At 39.4% G+C, this 18175-nt stretch overlaps 1 protein-coding gene across 7 annotated transcripts in view; it reads right to left on the bottom strand.

The window, feature by feature from the left end:
* Positions 1 to 18175, bottom strand: part of FTO (FTO alpha-ketoglutarate dependent dioxygenase) — a gene marked incomplete at both ends in the record, with an annotated part of 326211 nt that overhangs the window by 235584 nt on the left and 72452 nt on the right. For 6 of the 7 annotated variants that reach the window (XM_084257414.1, XM_084257408.1, XM_084257410.1 and 3 more), the window contains one exon: positions 9016 to 9093. The exons of the other annotated variant lie outside the window; for it this stretch is intronic. In XM_084257414.1, coding sequence (XP_084113540.1) covers positions 9016 to 9093 — 78 coding nt within the window. The remainder of the gene's footprint in view (positions 1 to 9015; positions 9094 to 18175) is intronic. 7 annotated transcript variants of the gene reach the window in all.

Here is an 18175-nt window from a genome sequence, read left to right as displayed (position 1 = left end):
AATGGGGCCTCCCCTGGTGGCACAGTGGTTGAGCGCTGGGCTGCGAGGCTGCCCACAGCCTCTGCAGCACCGGTTCATTCCCCGGCGACCGGCAAGGGTCCCACAAAAAAAAAAAAAAAGAATAAAAGAATGAAAGTTTTAAGACTGGTAGCAGGATAGTGAATGTTTGGGTTGAGGGTAAGAAAGAAGACTGCCTAGAAGAGGCATGAGCAAAATGTTGTGAAACTATAATAACGATGGTTGCACAACGCAGCAAATATACCAAAAGTTAGTGAATTGTAAAATTATAAAAATGAATTTTATATGTAAACTATATATACAGTTTAGAAAGAAGCTACTTGCATGTGAATATTCAAAATATAAACTTGCATTAAAAAAAAGAATGATAAAATTAAAATGCAAACACTAACAGGAAAAAATATTTGCAAACTATAAAGCAGGAATGGGCTTAATAGTCTTAATAAAGAACCATTCCAAATTTAACTATAGATACACATAAAATTCTGCATACATAAAATCAAATCGTACATCAATTAGCAGAGGATAATTAATACAAAAAAATATTAGCTGCACCAAAGTCAGAAAAAAAATCAATATCGTTTGTGTTAAATTATACCTAATTTAATTTTGCCTATCGAATTTGCAAAATGTAAAATGTTATAATAGTAATACACATTGTTGGTGAAAGCAAAATCAAATATTCTAATGGCCTGCAATTAGAAATGTGAATCATTATAACCTTGCTTAAGGCCCATTGGACAAAATTTACAAAAACCTAAGTATGTTCATATCTTTTCTTCCAGCTATTCTACTTCTAAGAACCTGTCACAAGCAAATAATTAGAGGAATATACCAATATTGTAAGGATATTCATCATAACTATTGATAATAAATTAAACTCGAAAACCAGCAAAATGCCCAATAATAAGTGGTTCATATATATAATGGGATATTAAAGCAATACACTTTGAAAGAATTTTTACATTGTTTTAGGAAAAATATAAGGAACAAAAAACTGTTATACAAGAAATTAATAACAAGACACTTAAATAAAAGGATCCTAGTTTCATAAAAAGCAACAAAGGTTTGTATGTAAATAATCCTGGATGAAAAGATTTGGAGAAAATTATGGCCAGGAGTTTACGTTGGTCTCTTTCGGTCATGAGCTCGGACGTAATTTAAATTTTCCTCTTTAGACATCTCTGTATTTTTCCAGGTTTCCAAAGAAAATGTAAAATACATTTCAAATCAGAAAAATCAGGCGAAAGATGTTACACTCAAAAACTCTTAATTTATGTCTCTTTTCCTGTACTTGTCAGAAGACTCTTTCTGATAACCTAGAATTTCCAAACATTCTCAATCTAACATCTGGTACCACTTGATTCTCATTTGGAGTAATGTTCAGTGCTCTAGCAAATTTTGGTTCTACCACAATAAATACAATAATAACTGGATGATTGTCACGATTTCAAAAAATACAAAAGAGAAAATCTCCAAATTTAAGTGTCTCTCTTATTTTTATAAAGTAATGTGATTAGCGATTGATATATAAAAGTACCATGTCGTGTTTATTACATTTTTCTTTAAAGAGAACAACAAGGAACTCTGGGAAAGAATGGAACATTACATAATTTAGTATTAATTCATCCTGTCAAACAAATAAGTTCACTTTCCATTTTGGACAGGTACATGCAGAACATCAGCTATCAGATCATAATCTGGAGCAGCTGTTGGCCAATTTTCAAATATGTGAGAATTTTTTTTTATTTAATCCCATTAAACGTTTTTCCAAGGAGCATACACAGTTGTCTAGACTCATAATATATTCTCCCAATCTACACAAGGTTATGTGACATAAATGATGATGATATAGTTTAATGAGCACTTGGAAAGGTATTTTAGATATAAATTACCAACATGGAAGACCTTATCAATGGCTGACAAAATGTGGAATGCTAGGTTTGTTGGCGAATAGGCTTTGCATTCTGCCTACTTAGACCAATATATAAAAATTTGACCTCTTCCTCTCATGTCAAGGAATGCATCCAAAACAATTTTTCCGCACAGAGATGTCAGGATGGTGCCAAGTAAGATACCAAGTTAGAGAAGGCTGAATTCATTGAAGCCCATGGAACTCAATCTCTCATAGAGTGAAATAAATTTTTAAATCTTCTAGAATTAGGACATGCCTTTCATTTAAACATGTAATGATATACTGATTTCCTTTTATTAAAAAAAATTATTAAAACAACACAACACTGTTGACTCAGAAAAATAGGATCCCACCTCTTGCAATGCATGTTACCACACCACAGCAACCACCAAGGCCCCCAGAGTCCTCCACCAAAGTCCACTGTCCCCACCAATACTCCCCCACCACTGTGCTTTCACCGGCCCCCTCCCCCAACTGGAGCCCTCAGTATTACAGCCATTTCTAAGGTATGTTTTTAGTTTGGTTTCGTCTTTGCTTGGTTTCTCTATAGATCACATGAGAGAAACCATCTGGTATTTCTCTTTCTCCTTCTGGCTTATTTCACTTAACATAATCTACTCCACTTCTACCCATGTTGTTGCAAAAGGCAAGAGTTCATTTTTTGTTATAGATGAGTATTGCATTATACACACACACACACCCCACTTGGTCTTAATCTACTCATGTGTCCTTGGGCACAGAGGCTATTTCCATAACTTGACTACTGTAGAGAGCTTCAATTAATATAGGAGTGCATATATCCCTTTGAATGGGTGCTTTTGCATTGTTTGGGTAGATACCTAGGAGCAGAAATGCTGGATCCTATGGTACATCTATTTTTATTATTTTGAGATATATCCATTATTGTTTTCCACATGGACAAGACCAGTCTATAGCCCAGCCAACAGTCTAAGGGAGTATCTCTCCATTTCTTTGTATATTCTATTTCTTTCAATAATGTCTTACGGTTTTGACTATGCAGGGATTTTACTTCCTTTGTTAAGTTTATTCTTAGGTATTTAATACTTTTTTGATGTGATAGTAGACAGGATTGTTTTCTTGATTTCTTTCTCTCCTAGTTCATTGCTTGCATTTGGAACAGAACTGATTTTTGCAGATTGATTTTGTAAACTACCACTTTACTGTATTGATCCATTGTTTTTAGTGGTTTTTTTAGAGGATTTTCTACATAAATAATATCATTTCACTTGCAAAGAGTAATAGTTTTACTTCTTTGTTCCAAATTTGGATTCCTTTTTTATTTATCTCTTGCCTGACTGTTATAGCTAGAATTGTCAATACTACGATGCATTATAATGGTGAAATGGTACATCTTTGTTTGAATCTGACCTTAGAGGAAAATTTTTCAACTTTTCACCATTATGTATGGATGCTAGCTGTGTGCTTGTGATATATGGCTTTTATTATATTTATTTACGTTCTTTCCATTCCCAGTTTTTGAGGGTTTTTATCATATATGGATGTTGAATCTTATCAAATTCTTTTTTTAAGATTTATTTATTTATACAAGAACTGAGGTACAGGTCAGAGGTGTGGGAGGGTGAGAGAATTCACCAGAGAGAGCAGGGAGCAGAACAGGCAGATGGACTGAAGACACTGCTGAGGGGAACAGAGGGTGAGGCTGGCGAGGTCTGCCACACCATGTGGGTTTCTCCCTGGCCAGCCGGGAACAGAACCCATGCTGCAGTGACTGCAGACAGCTTCACAGAGCAGCGCTCAACCTGCTGCACCACCGGGGAGGTCCCATCAAATTCTTTTTATGCAACTACTAATATAATCATGTGATTTTAAATTTTCCTTTATTGATGTGGTGAATACACTGATTTTTTGGACATTGAACCATCCTTGCCTCCCAGGAATAAATCTCACTTGGTCATGATACAACATTCTTTTAGTAACTTCATGGAGGATTTTTTAATCTATTGTTCATCAGAAATACAGATCTGCAATTTTGTTTTTGTGTGATTTCATTGTCTGCTTTTGGTGTCAGAGTAATGTTGGCCTCATAAAATGTGTTTGGAAGCACTTCCCCTCAGTTTTTTGGAAGAGTGTGTGAAGAATAGGTTTAGTTCATCTTTAAAGCTATGGTAGGACTCACTCCTGAAAGCTTTCGGTTCTGGAATTTTGTCTTTTAGGGGACTTCTGTTAACTTTCAACTTCCTTGCATGTGATTGGTCTGACTTGGTCTCAAAAAGCTGTATACCTCTAAGAAAATGACCATTTCTTCAAGGTTATTCTATTTATTGGCATACAGATGTTCATAGTAAGGCTCTTATGACCCTCTGTATTTCTGAGATACCTATTGTTATTTCTACTCTTTCACTTTTGATTCTATTTATTAGCGTTTTCTCCCTCTCTTTCTTCATGAGCCTAGCTAGAGGTCTGTCTATTTTGTTTGTTTTTTCAAAGAACAAAAAGCCCTTTAGGCTTTTTGAATTTTTTTGCATTTATTTATGCTCTGATTTTTATTATTTCTTCCTTCTACTGGCTTTTGGTTTTGTTTGTTCTTCCTTTTCTGTTTCTTTAAGATTTAAGGTTAGATTGCTTGAGTTTTCCTTGTCTCTAGGTGTGGGCCTGTATTGCTCTAGTACCTCAGGGTACTATTTCTGTTGCATCACAAAGGTTCTGTGACTTCCTTTTTGCTTGTCTCCAAGTATTTTTTTAAATTCTTCCTTGATTTCCTCATAATCCAATATTCATTCGGTAGTATGTTATTGAATCTCCACATATCAAAATTTTCTCTGCTTTCTTTTTGTGGTTGATTTCCAGTTTGATGCCATTATGATCAGAGAATATACTTGTTAAGACTTTAGTCTTCATGAATTTATTGAAACTTGCTTTGTGATCTAACATGTGGACTTATCCTGGAAAATGTTCCATGTGCACCTGAGAAAAACATATGTTCTAGATGGTCTAATTCCTTGTTTAAGACTAGGAATTAGTCTTAAACTATTGATTTCCTCCTGATGGAGCTCCTGTTGATTTCCTCCTGATGAAGCTGTCCATTGATGAGTCAGTCGTATTCAAGTCCCCTACAAGTACTGTGTTTGTTGCCAATGTCTGTTTTCAGATTTGTTAATAGTTCTCTTATATCTTTAGATGTGCTTTCATTTGTTGTGTACATGTTGACGAGTAGTGTGTCTTCCTGATGTATTGCTTCCTTAATCATTACATAATGACCATCCTGTTTCTTTTTTGCTGGAAGTCTATTTTAGCTGATATATGTATGGTTGTCCCTACCTTTTTTCAGTGTCCTATTTGCCTGTAAATTTGTTTTCCAACCATTTACTTTGGGACTATATTTATCTTTGGAGCTCGGACGGGTCTCCTGGAGACAGCAAAAAGTTAGGTTTTGTTTTCTGATCCAACAAGTCACTCTGTACTAGCTTAATATGGTCTTTCTGGACTTCCATAGATCCGAAGGCCTGATCTTGCAGCTGCTTATTCAGTCCATGTGACAGTCCACCAGGTGCGCTTTGGGGGCAGCAGATGGACCTAGAAGGATGATGTCATGGCGGGGGAAGAGAGAGAGACAGAGGTCCCAGACATCTGAATAAAAGCACCACCATTGCACAAGCGCCAAAAGAGAGAGGGGAAGGAACCTCAGAGCTGGGAGCCGGATCCTGGGACTCGAAACTTGGTCTTGACACTTTTTGCTTATAAATCTTGAACAAATGTTTAAACATCTCTGTGCCTCACTTTCCTCATCTGTATATTGAGATTTTAAGACCACCTGCCACAGAGGGTTGTGTGAGGCTAAAGTGAGTTAATAAATGTCCAGCACTGAGCACAGTGCCAGAACAACCTCACCCGTGGGAACCCACAAGAAGTGAAGGTGCCGAGCCGCACTGAGTGGGTGCATCTTCCCTGTTAAAGAGGGGATTTCATTCACACCTAGGGAAGCCAGAGTCTGCTTCCTCACCTTCTAATTCTATACTTCCTTGTGTTTTGTGGTGACCGGTTTCTACCTTCTTTTTTCCTATGAGTTTTTTATTGTTGTTTTCTTTGATTTCCCTGTGGTCTTATCAGAAGAAACCGAAAAACTTCTCTGAAGATGTTCTGACTAGGAGCTTGCAGGGATGCACAGGGGGTAGCAGGAAAAGCACAGCCCTTCTGAGTCAGCTAAACATGGGCCTGAACTCCAGTTCTGCCATTTAGATTAGTAACTGTGTTTCTCCAACTTCTCCAGAAGGAACGCTAATCCCTCACCTCAAGTACCTGCAGCCTGAAGAAGGGTAGCTGCTGTTGCCCACCTATAGCATAAAGGCTGTGCATGAAGGCTGTGAGGATTAAAGGCTCCGGCCCTGGCATACTCTGAGGGCCAATAAACAGGCCCAAATGTTAGCTGCATGGAGTCCTGTTTTTATTACTGGCAGCCGGGCTGGCATTCCTGTGGCTAGAGTCTGTTTAAGGGACCCAAGTCAGGTCTAAACTTTCTATTTGTTCATGTCATTAAAAAACATTTTCTCTTCATCTTTTAAGAGGTGCAGATTTACTTTGCTAAGGTTTTGTTGAAGCACTAAGCCATATTGTAAGGTGCACTTAACGTGATTAGATATTGGTATCGGTTTTGTTGTGAGTCTTGGGAAGATAAAAGGCAAGCCTTGATGGCTCCTCTATTTGCACTCGCATTTCCTTTTATGCCTTGGTGTATGGCCGGTTAGGAGCACAGTGAGCTGATAACCTTTTGTGTTTAATTCTTCATGTACTACTTTCGCAACACAAAAGCTGGAATGGCCCGGCTGATGTTGTATAACAATGAGTGTAATCATATACCAGAAGGCCTGTCGCTATGAAAATACGAATAAAGATTCAAAAACTGACCTCATTTGGTGGGTTGAACTGTTTTAAGGGTACTTTTTAAATTTTTTTTTTTTTTTTTACTGATTACAAAAGAATACGTGTTCATTTAAAATAATTCGGAAAACTAGAAAAGCTCAGAGGAGAAAACCTTACCACTTTGGAGTGGAAAGTTTCTACATAAATCCTGTAAATGCTTCCCGATGTCCCCTCCCTGGGGAGGTGTGTATGTGTGTAAAAACAAACCTCAAATCATATGAAACTTGCCTTTTAAATTAATGTGGGCATTAACGCATTTATTCAAGCAAACTAATTGAACTAAGTGCCAGGCCCTATGTAAAATAGAGAGGATGAGGATATATAAAAATCATTAAGGGCCTCCCTGGAGGCCTAGGGTTTAAGTCTCAGCGCTATCACCACGAAGGCCTGAGCTGACCCACATGGCGCAGCAGACCTCTCCTGTCTCCCTGCTGCTCCCCTCAGCAGTGGATTTCAGTAGATCCGACTGTTCTGCTCCCCTCTCTCTCTGGTGGATCCTCTCACCTGCACCCCTCATCTGTCCTGCACCCCAGTTCTTCTATGCATAAATAAATCTTTATAACTGCTGATAAAGGCACAAGTAAAGCGCCCCAGTGCATACAAAGGGAGCAGAGGAAACTCTGAGGGCTACAGAGTTATCTGGGAAGCTTCTCCAGGAGATGACACTGAACTATTAGTAACAATTAACTCAGAAATTCACCAGGGAAACGAGAAGGAAGCATGTCAGCTGAGCACCCAGCAAGAATGCTGCCAATGTAAAACTACCAAGTTAACCTGAGTTACTAGCAAAAATCCAGTATGGGTCAAAAAAGTGAATGGGGGTGGGGAGAAGACAAGGCTGGAAAGGCAGGAGTCAGACAACAGCCAGCCACTGAGGGATCTCAAGCAGGGGGTTGACATGCTCAGATTCATGGCTTGGGTGAGAAAATAGGCTGCAGCTTTAAGTGTTAAGAAAAAAGGGGGAAACTAGAGTGATCGGTGAAAGGAATCGGGAAGACAGTGAAGCTCTAATGAGAAGGGAGAGGAGAGAGACATCCTGGAACTATCAGTGAACCGGAAGTCCAGATGCATAAACTCTTCCATTTTTCTCTCCCTCCCACAGCTCCTGGAAGTCGGCTGCAGACAAGTGCTGGCTACATGCTGGAGAAACAAAGATGATAGAATGTGACCTGATTCTTACCCCTCAAGAGCTCACATTCCAGAAGGAAGTAATAGGTGAAAATGTATTATCTGTACTGGCCCAGCCGGCCCCTTCTTCTTCAGGAACAGACTCCACTTTCCTTCGGGAAAACCATTCCTTTCTGAGTCACATCCCAGGCCTTTCCTGCAGGTGCCCCTGCTCCCAGAGTGGTGCATGAACAAGGTCAGGCCAACGGGAGCATCTCGCTGTCTGGACCACACTGGTTCAGGCCTAAGCATGTGCCTCAAACCAGGCTAACAAGATCACTCCTGGGGGAATCTGGTAGAACTAAGAAAAGAGAAATGACCATCATCTTGTAAGACTCCATGTGACAAAGACTGCACTCCTTGGCGGTCAGAACCCCCTGCATTATCAGGTGAGAGTCTAACCAGCAAAAATCATACAGAGGAACAGAGCAAAACAGTGATCAGATGGTAGCTTTTGAGAATTTGGATACAGTCATAGACTCCCAAGCATCTAAGGAAGTCAATAGATTCCCTTTTTGGCTACAATGTGTTTGTTTGGGCTTTGCAATGGTAATGAAAAAGGTGCTAATTCAGGGACAGAGACAGAAACCTGTAACAGCAATGTAAGGTGATGGGTGCAAGAGCCACTTATAACAGACAAGTGACTCAGGAGAGTGCGTTAAGTCTTCCGGTATGTATGATAATCGAGGGACTTTTCATGAAAGAATTGATGTTTAAGTAGTCTTGCAGAATTAGCCATCCAGCAAGAGAATAAGAGCAACAGGATATTCTGTGCAGAAGACAAAGAATGAGCAGAGGCAAGGAAGCAGGAAAAGCAAGGACTGTGGGGAAGTCAAAAGTCTCTACTATGCTACGGCACTGAGTTCACAGTGGCAGGCAGAGTGTAAGTAACTGAATGACCAAATCAGGCCACTTCACCTCTCACTTAACCTCTGCAGACCATAGCTGTCTCAGAGGCAAAATTAGGCCGAGGAGAACAAATCACTACGAATTGATAAAAATATTAAAGACCTTACCTGCTGATAGAATTCGTCATCTTTGGGGGTCAGATAAGGAAGCCAAGTGTCTTCAAGCTCCTCAAGAAGCCTCAGTTTCTGTTAAAAACAATGATTATAAATTACTAACTATAAAGTGAGCCAAAGTACAAGATAATACCTTAATTTTCCAGTAAGAGAATATGAAAAGAATTAGTCCACTTGAATGTACAGATTTTGAAAGATAGAAAATCATCAAATATCAATTCTAAGATAGATCAATTTAATTATACACATTTATACTATGCATTGTGTAAACCACTAATTTATAAGGAATGATTTCATTCAGTCTCACACCTCACAACACACGCAAGTCACTCTTCACATGGACCCTAGACAAGGTCTTTTCTGTCACTAAAGTCACATTTTGAGTCATCCAATACTGAGTTCCAGAGAAAATCTTCCTGTCTCTTGAATCTGGTTGACACATGGCAGATTTTGAATAAGTCTACGTTACTATCACTGGAAAAAATAAAATAAAAAAAGCCACTAGTATCCCCTTGCGCAGCACCAAGATATTTATTCTTCCTGTAAACATTTATTTGCAATCACATCCACTTACAGTGCATTACTTTTAAAGCAATCTCTCAGCTCTACAATAATTACTAAATCTGTGCTGAGCACCTTTGCTTCTTTCATTTTCCAATTATTCAAGATTTTTTTTTAAAGATTTATTTTATTAATTTATGCATGCAAGAACTGGGGTCTAGGCCAGAGGTGCGGGGGGTGAGAGGATTCACCAGAGACAGAGTGGGGAACAGAACAGGCAGACTGACTGAAATATGCTGCTGAGGGGAGCAGTGGGTGAGACAGGAGAGGTCTGCTGCACCATGTGGGTCAGCCCCTGGCCAGATAAAACTCATGCCACTTTGGCTGGGAATAGCTTCATAGTGCTGAGATTTTAACCCCTGCGCCACCAGGGAAGCCCTGTACAGTAATCTTGAAAAGCATCCACAGGTACAGCACAGTCTGAGGCCATTTCGGGATACGATGCCTTCACAGAATAGTACCAACTAGCCCACCAAGTATTCAAATAAGGTAACCAAGAGAGGACTCCATGTGATCAAGAGCTTTATAAGGAATCAAATACATAGAGAGGTGATTCTTCCTTCTGAGGGATTCCTTTCAAAGCACATCTGACATTAAACTCAGGCATACATGGTCTGTGTACATGCGGCCTGTACATGGTATATGTGTGTGTACAAACAGGTACACATAGAAATTACCTGCATTCTATAGGAATTTTCTGGAAAAAAAAAATAGAAAGGGAAAAAACAACTTATTTTCAAATAAAACTACAATTAAATATGTCATCAGGCTGTTTTCAGTTAGTAATACACCTTTTAAAGGAATAGAAAATGGTAGACCTCTCCAGTGGGTACTGTCTTTATATGGTGAACAACCTGCTTGGCCAGATGTGGTGGCCCTGAGTGTTATGCTCCCCCACCAGGAAAGGTACCTTCCCCATCACCCTCAGCATAGTCCAGGACCAACATCCCTTTGGGTGGAACTCAATTCTTTCTGAATCTTTGTACGATTGTCCAAAGTGAATAAAGAAAAAGGAGAACAGAAATACAGCAACCAGTTGATCTAAAAATGTTAAAACAGTTAACAGATACTTTTATGCCCAATTTTGTTTCATTAAAGCGTTCTGCCTTGTCGGTATTCTCTCATCGGCAATAAAACTAAGGCTAGCTTACCTCTAGGAACAGTTCTTTACAGAAGGCCTGCAGTGCTAACACTGCACAAACTATCACTTCAGATTAATCACTGGGTAAGTGCTATGGTCAACATTAGTGATTATTTGGGACTCAAAAAGAACTAATGATATTTCTATGTATAAACTTGTACATTGTGTGCTCGATCACGAATGTAATGAAAATCTACAGCTCGCCTTCTACTTCAAGTTCAAGAAAGGCCGCATTTCCCTATGAATCTTTTACCAGTTCTTAGTTCTTTTCATAGACAGCATATTTAAATGCCAAAAAGAATTATTAAGCCATCATTGATAACCTATTTAAATGCACACAGTATTTCAATGCTGAAATGATTCTATCTTGCAAACACTACTTGAAAATCTCTTCAAGGAGTTTTTAAACCACGTAAATACATTACCTGTTATAAATGCAATTAGGTTTCCTATTCATTCTTAACAAGAAATTCAACATAAAGACGAGGACATTATTGGGGCTCTGTTTTAGAAAGGGCACACTTTGGGGAGGCATGATGAAGTATTTGGGAACCTACCATAGTCGAGCACACGAAAGGATGAAAAGCAGGAAAAAAACGGCTTTGACAATTTCTTTGTGTCAAATGCCAACCAGTTGGTAAACACATGCAACATTAGAATGCAGCGCGAGTGCAGGTGGAAGGCGCGTGTTTGACTGTCAGATCTGGCTCGCTGCGGCTCACGGACACATCCACTCGGCGGGCCCGCAGCACACTGCTCTGCCCGCACTCCCGTGCTGTCACACTCATCATGTCAAATGCATCAAGCTGCTCACAAGTGCCACACAGAAAGTCAGACAGTGTGCAAAGCCTGGGCTCCCCTACCTGGCTGGAGGGGCACACGAAGACCCTTCTGTGAGGGCTGAACCGGTTCCCATAGCTCCAGCCATCAGGACACAAGAGCTCGAACATGTTGCAACTCAAAGCCATAAAGGTTTGCAGCGGGACATTAGAATCTTTAACCCTGTGCCTCTGATTTGCTGTTAAAAGTTAAGCTGTATCTAAGCTTGCATATCTTGTCAAATAGAGCTACGGTTTGAGAGTCTTAGAGTAATTACATAAAAAGATTAACAGGATTATGACTCATAATGTGAGGGGATAGCTCACCTACAAATGAACTGTATTTTCTATGCCACTGCTGTCTCTTCAGTCTCATCAGATGGTGCCTCTAACTACTCTCTTTATCCATTTTTGATTTTTCGCATGATATATTTGAAAGGATAGATCGTATTTTGTCGGGTTCAATAAGAATTTACTTTTGTTGTCTGAGTCATTTTCAAAATACAGTCACAAATAAAGGTTTATGAATGTTCAGGTTAAAATGAATCACCCAAACGACAAGGTTTCATACAGTAAGTAAGTGGGAAAGAAGAATCTAGTCCTCAAGCAGGGCATGAGTGAATGAGGAAGACCTCCCTTTGAAAGACACCAAGCTAACACCAGTCTTCAAACTAAGACACCAAGCTAACACCAGTCTTCAAACTAACACCAGAAAGACAAGTAAGAAATAACTAAGCCAAAAGAAGTATAAATATTTCATCTACACATATGCCATGTTTGCTTTAAATAAAAACAAAACTGTCACCCATTTCAACAAATTCAGCATTCACTTTCCTACAAACTCAATGAAAATATGACGATGAGAATTTGGAGATGTGAGTAACATTCGAGTCCTGACTCTACCACTTCCAAGATGTGGGACCACACCTGGGAATCAAATTCTCCAAAGCTCCATTCCGTATCTGTAAAACACTCTCTCACGGGGTGTTGTAAAAATGAAATAAAATAATTCATATGTTTTAGTGCATTCTGCTAACATAAACTCTACATATATTAGGCAAATAGCATCCAAATGGAAGAAGGGTTATATAACAAAGTAGAAGAAGCTAAACTATAAGTTCTAATGCCAGTTCTTCCACATATGGCTCGGGACAATTTTGTTATCTCTCTGAGAGGTAAAAATGAAGTAACACATATAAAAGCCAAAATACAGTGCCTTGCACAAAGAAATCTATGAAAACAATACAGTTAACATCATACCTAGTGATGAAAGACTGAATGATATCAGTACAATCTGGAAAAAGGCAAGTATGTCAGCTGTCATCCCTCTATTCAAGACCGTAATGAAGGTTCTAGTGATTGTGATAAGGCCAGGAAAAGAAAGAAGAGAAAAGATGAAAAAGATAGAGAAAAGATGAAATTCTCTTTATTTGCATAGGACATAAGCACCTGTATAGAAAATCTTACAGAATCTACCAAAAAAGCTGCTACAACTAATATATTCAACAAAGTTGCAAGATAAGACTGTAAGGTCAATACACTAAGATCAATTGTATTTCTATATACTGTCAACCAAATACCTGAAATTGAAATTTTTAAGAATGCCATTTACATTCACATCAAAGATTTGAAAGTTCTTGGGTGGAAAATATGAGAAAAGATTTTCCAGATATAGTTTAATAAGAAATTAAATTTTTAAATAAATGTAAAGAGAAACTATGTTCATGGATCAGAAGACTCACTAAGATGTCAAAATGTCCCCAAAATGATGCAATACCAGTCGAAGATCCCTGCAGTTATTTTGTAAAAATGGGTACCCTATTTCTAAAAGTCATGTGAAAATGCAAAGATCTAAACTGGCCAAACGACTTTGCACAAGAAGACAAGCGTTAAAGAATTTCACTCTAGCATCAAGGCTTTTTATAAAACTAGAGATATCAAGACAGTGTGGTATTGGTATCAAAGTAGACAAATAAACAGAACAAAATAAAATCCAGAAATAGACCCATCTTTTTATGGTCAATTGATTTTTAAGAATCATTCAAAGAGAGATAATAGGTTAATTTAAGCTCCTTCATTGTCATTCTACCTTCATTATAATTCCAATCACCCCTTATATTTCCAAGTAGAGGGGGAAAAAACAATCTCTTCATGGCCACACCTGTTTAGATAAAAAAGTCAAATTCTCTCAATCGTATTTCAACCTTCAGGGAACTTTCCACCTTGAAATTTTATCTTAGCAGTCCGCTTGAAGGTCAGAGGACAAAGCTCTATGAGATTTCACCATATGTCTTGCCCAGATTACCATTAGCATGATCAAACTAAGCATTTTCCTGCTAGCAGTCCAGTTGTAAATAACACTTGAGACCAGTAGGATTTCTGACTTCTTTGTAATTTTACAAAGCTTTAACCATTAAACCATGATTTAACAACCTGCCACGGGAGAGCAGGTGTACATGATGTTGCAGTAAAGGCATCAGTCAGTGACCTGAGTGACTGTCCATTTAATAATCCTTAGTGCTCTGCTGTCCCTCTCTGGTTCTCTGCTGTTTCCACAGCAAGTGTTACATAATCAGACATTAGCCTCCTGTAGCCACAACGAATTATACAAGACATGATATGTTACTTTAACAACAACAAAAAACCGCTAGCTGCTGACACAGCTATATCAACTATTAGTTCTATCCACCAGTGATGAAAAGTTAAAGAAAAGTACCTGAAATAACGAACTACTTAATAACTAGTTTGCAGGTTTGTACTGCAACGTAGATTTCTTTTTGTTTTCATTTATCCATTCCCAGGACTCCAGAAAGTCAATATACCCATTTCATTATCACAATTTTTTGATGGCAGCATTGCGTAAAACTCTGTATCTTCATCAGCATGCATTTAATCTTTTTTCAATATGCACATTTTATGTTCTCAAGTTTCCTCTTCCAATCATGTTACTAATGAAAAATTACCATTACTGGCTTGTCTGATAAAAAGTGAAAAAAATTCTAACACAGTTATTCTTCTACAAATGTTGCAAGCCTTGCAACCCAACCTAACCATCCGATGTGTAATTTCATTATGCTGCAAAATACAACGCTCTGGATCTGAGATGTAATAACCAGAGGGCCAGGCTTTCCACTTAGCTGCTTAGATCTTAACTGCTGGTGTACAGCTATCTCTCTAAGTAGCCTCCAACTCAAAGGGGGAAGGCAGCGAGCAGTCTAAAATAATGACTAAGAACACAGGCTCCAGAGTCAGATCTTATCAGTTCAAATCCTGCCTCTGCCAATTACTAACTGTGTGACCTCGGCTAATTTACTTCACCGCCCTGTGCCTTGGTTTCCCCACCTGTAAAGCAGATACAGCTATTAGGCCGACCTCACCAAGCTGTTAATGAAGATTAAACTGAATGAGCTATTAATTGTACAGAAACCAATGTGCTTCAAAACAACACTCTACTAAGCGTTTCATGCACCTTATTTAATTACATGTGTTAATGAAAGTTTAAAAATAGACTAATTAGACTAACAATTTTGCCGGTCTTCCTGCTTCCTTCCCTCCCTGCCTTTCTAGGATCGCAAGCCAGTCCTCGCGGTCCTGATTATATAGCCAAGCAACCTCTTCCTCTTCGTGGGTCTCTTCTCTTCATCCTCTGTGTTTGTTATCTCAGATTAAAGAAGAAAAACTCCAACCACCTTGTTGTGCGACCATCCCAGGCCGGCAGGTCCACTGCAGGTTCTTGCAGCCTCCAGGACACAGCGCAGCAATGAGAAGGAGGCGCATAAGGTCAAGGCTGCCAGCACAATCAGAGAGATGACCCGCGGCATTCTCCCTAGAGAAGGCGGCTTATCATTCCAGAAGTATTCTCCCTCCTCTATCGCTAAGGTCCACATCATCACCCGTGCCCAGACTAACCCTGCCCTTTTATCCCGCCCTTCTAGGCCCAGGCGTTTGCATTTACACGTGTGTCTGCCCATGCTCCTTGGGCCAAGGAGCCCAGGTTCATGGGAGAAGTACAAGACCGCAGAGCCAGCCAGAGGCCAGTGGTGAGGGTGGGGTGGGGTGTGAAAAAGCTGGATCTGATTAATTTCACCTACACACTTTAAATATTAATAATGTCATTATGGACTAGTGAATGAAACCCTTCCTTGCTTTTCCTACTTCCCACTCCAGCTATGCCCCACTGGATCCTTCCCCTAACAAGCTTCCTGAAGAACAATTTAAAGGCAACTCTCTCTATGTCCATAAGGGCATTATTCGTAAGAACCAAAAGTCAGAAGCGACCTGCTGTCCATCAACAAATGAGTGAATACTATGGAAAGCTGTGTGGAGATTCCTCAACATACTAAAGATAGAGCTTCCATAGGATCCAGCAACTCCACTCCTAGGTATTTACCCAAAGGACACAGAAACATCAATTCCAAAGAGCACCTGCACCCCTATGTTTATAGCAGCACTGTTGACAATAACTGAGCTATGGAAACAACCCAAATGCCCAAAAATAGATGACTGGATCAAGAAGATGTGGTCCATATACACCATGGAATATTACTCAGCATTCAAAAAAGATAAACACATGCAATTTGCAGCAACATGGATGGGGCTGGAAGGGATCATGCTCAGCGAAGTAAGCCAGAAAGAAAAAGAAAAATACCGGATGGTCTCACTCATAGCAGGAATCTAGAAAACTTAAATAAGAGACCAGGAAAAAGAATAACCATAAGAAAGAAAATATCAAAATCAACAAACAACTAGGAGCCAGAGACACTCTACGGGGGGTGGGGGCGGGGAAAGGAGGGTTAGGGGTCAAAATCAGGGCGTTGCAATTGTATGGGGAATATAAAAATAAAAAAATAAATTTAAAAAAATGAGTGAATAAACAAAATGTGCAAAAGACTGTTATTCATCCTTAGAAGGCACTATGCTCTTGCTTCTACCAATAGCATTTTATTGGTAAATTCTTCCCACCATCAACAGCCAAGGCTGGTACTAACGTGCAGCAGCAACCTTTCTGGACACAGCAACCAGCATCTCCTTCTCAAACTCCTCTTTTTCCTGGTTCTCTATAACAGATCCTCCATTTTATTCCCCAAGCCCGACCCGCAAAGTCTGTTTCAGGTCTTTCTTCCCCTGCTCCTGCTCTCTATCCTCTTCTTCTTCTTCTTCTCACACTACAAAACATTTTTGCTTTAGGCAATCTTGTCTTCTTTAAATGAGTTCATCACAGATAACTCAAATCCTCATCTCCAGCCCAAACCTATTTAAAACTGTCTCCAGGATATTACAACATTAAAGTCCCCACCAGCACCTGAGAATCAATACGCCCAAATTCAAAGTCAACATCATCCTTTCCTAATCTCTCTGAGTCTGCTTTTCCTGTTTCTAATCTCAAAATATCACCAGTCAGATGAAAAATGTTGGGAGCTCTGTTCCCTGACTTCTTCTCACTCACATCACTTATATATATTGACTGGAAGAGGTGCTTTCATCTGTGATGACTCTTTTAATCTTTACAAAAATATTATGAGAATGAGCTATCATTAACCCCATTTTAAAGAAGTGAAAATCAAGACTTAGGTAAAATACTTAGTTCAAGAGCACAAAGTTAGTACATGTCAGAGCCGGGATTTGAATTCACATGTTTCATCTTCAATGCCCACGACACACATACATGACATTGGGAATGTTTGTTTAAACCTAAAGGGGACCCCCTCCCAGGCTACTGCTGCTGAGAATCACATCCCAAGAGGACAATAGTAATCAATACAGATACACCAAGATGGATATTTCTGTCTCCAGGGAACTCAACGCATCCTACATGTGTCAGATAATTAAACAAGTAAACTATAATCAAACATGAAAGTTACGTGATACAGGAATCAAAGGTAGGGTAGGGAGCATGGGATTTGCCAGAAGAAGTGACATTTAAGTTAAGAATTGAAACATCCACAGGAGTTAGCCAAGAGGAAAAAAAAGGTGTTCAGATGAGCCCCCCCTCACAACCATAAGCAGAAAACAAACAAACTAGAAAATAACAAGTGTTGGCATGGATGTGGACGAAGTGGGTCGCTGGTGCACTGTTAGTGGGAATGTACACAGATGAGGTCACCATGGAAAACGTTCTGGCAACTCCTCAAAAAATTAAAAACTAAATAACTATAAGACCCAGCAATTCCATATCTGGATATGCACCCAAAAGAAATAAAAACAGGATCTGAAAGAGGGTTTTGTGCACTGATGTTCAAAATAGAATTAATTGTAAGAACCAAAAGTCAGAAGCGACCTGGTATCCATCAAGAGATAAATGGAGGGCCTCCCCAGTGGCGCAGCGGTTGAGTGCTGGGTTGCAAAGCTGCCTGCAGCCTCTGCAGTGCCAGTTCGATCCCCAGCCGCCGGGTGAGGGTCCCACATGGCACACAGATCTCTCCTGCCGCGCCCGCTGCTCCCCTCAGCAGTGTACTTCATCAGTCTGCCTGTTCTGCTCTCCGTTCTGGCTCTGGTGAATTCTTTCACCCTCCCGCGCTTCTGACTGTACCCAGTGCTTGTAAAAATAAATAAAAATAAATAAATCTTTAAAAAAAAAAAAGGGAAAGATAAATACATGAAATATAGTATGTCCATAGAAAAGAATATCTTTCAT

Source organism: Talpa europaea (assembly GCF_964194135.1).
Source record: "Talpa europaea genome assembly, chromosome: 16".
In the NCBI taxonomy this organism is placed as follows: Eukaryota; Metazoa; Chordata; class Mammalia; order Eulipotyphla; family Talpidae; genus Talpa; species Talpa europaea.
The sequence above is the reverse complement of the archived record's forward strand: the minus strand, read 5'-3'. Positions and strand labels throughout refer to the sequence as shown.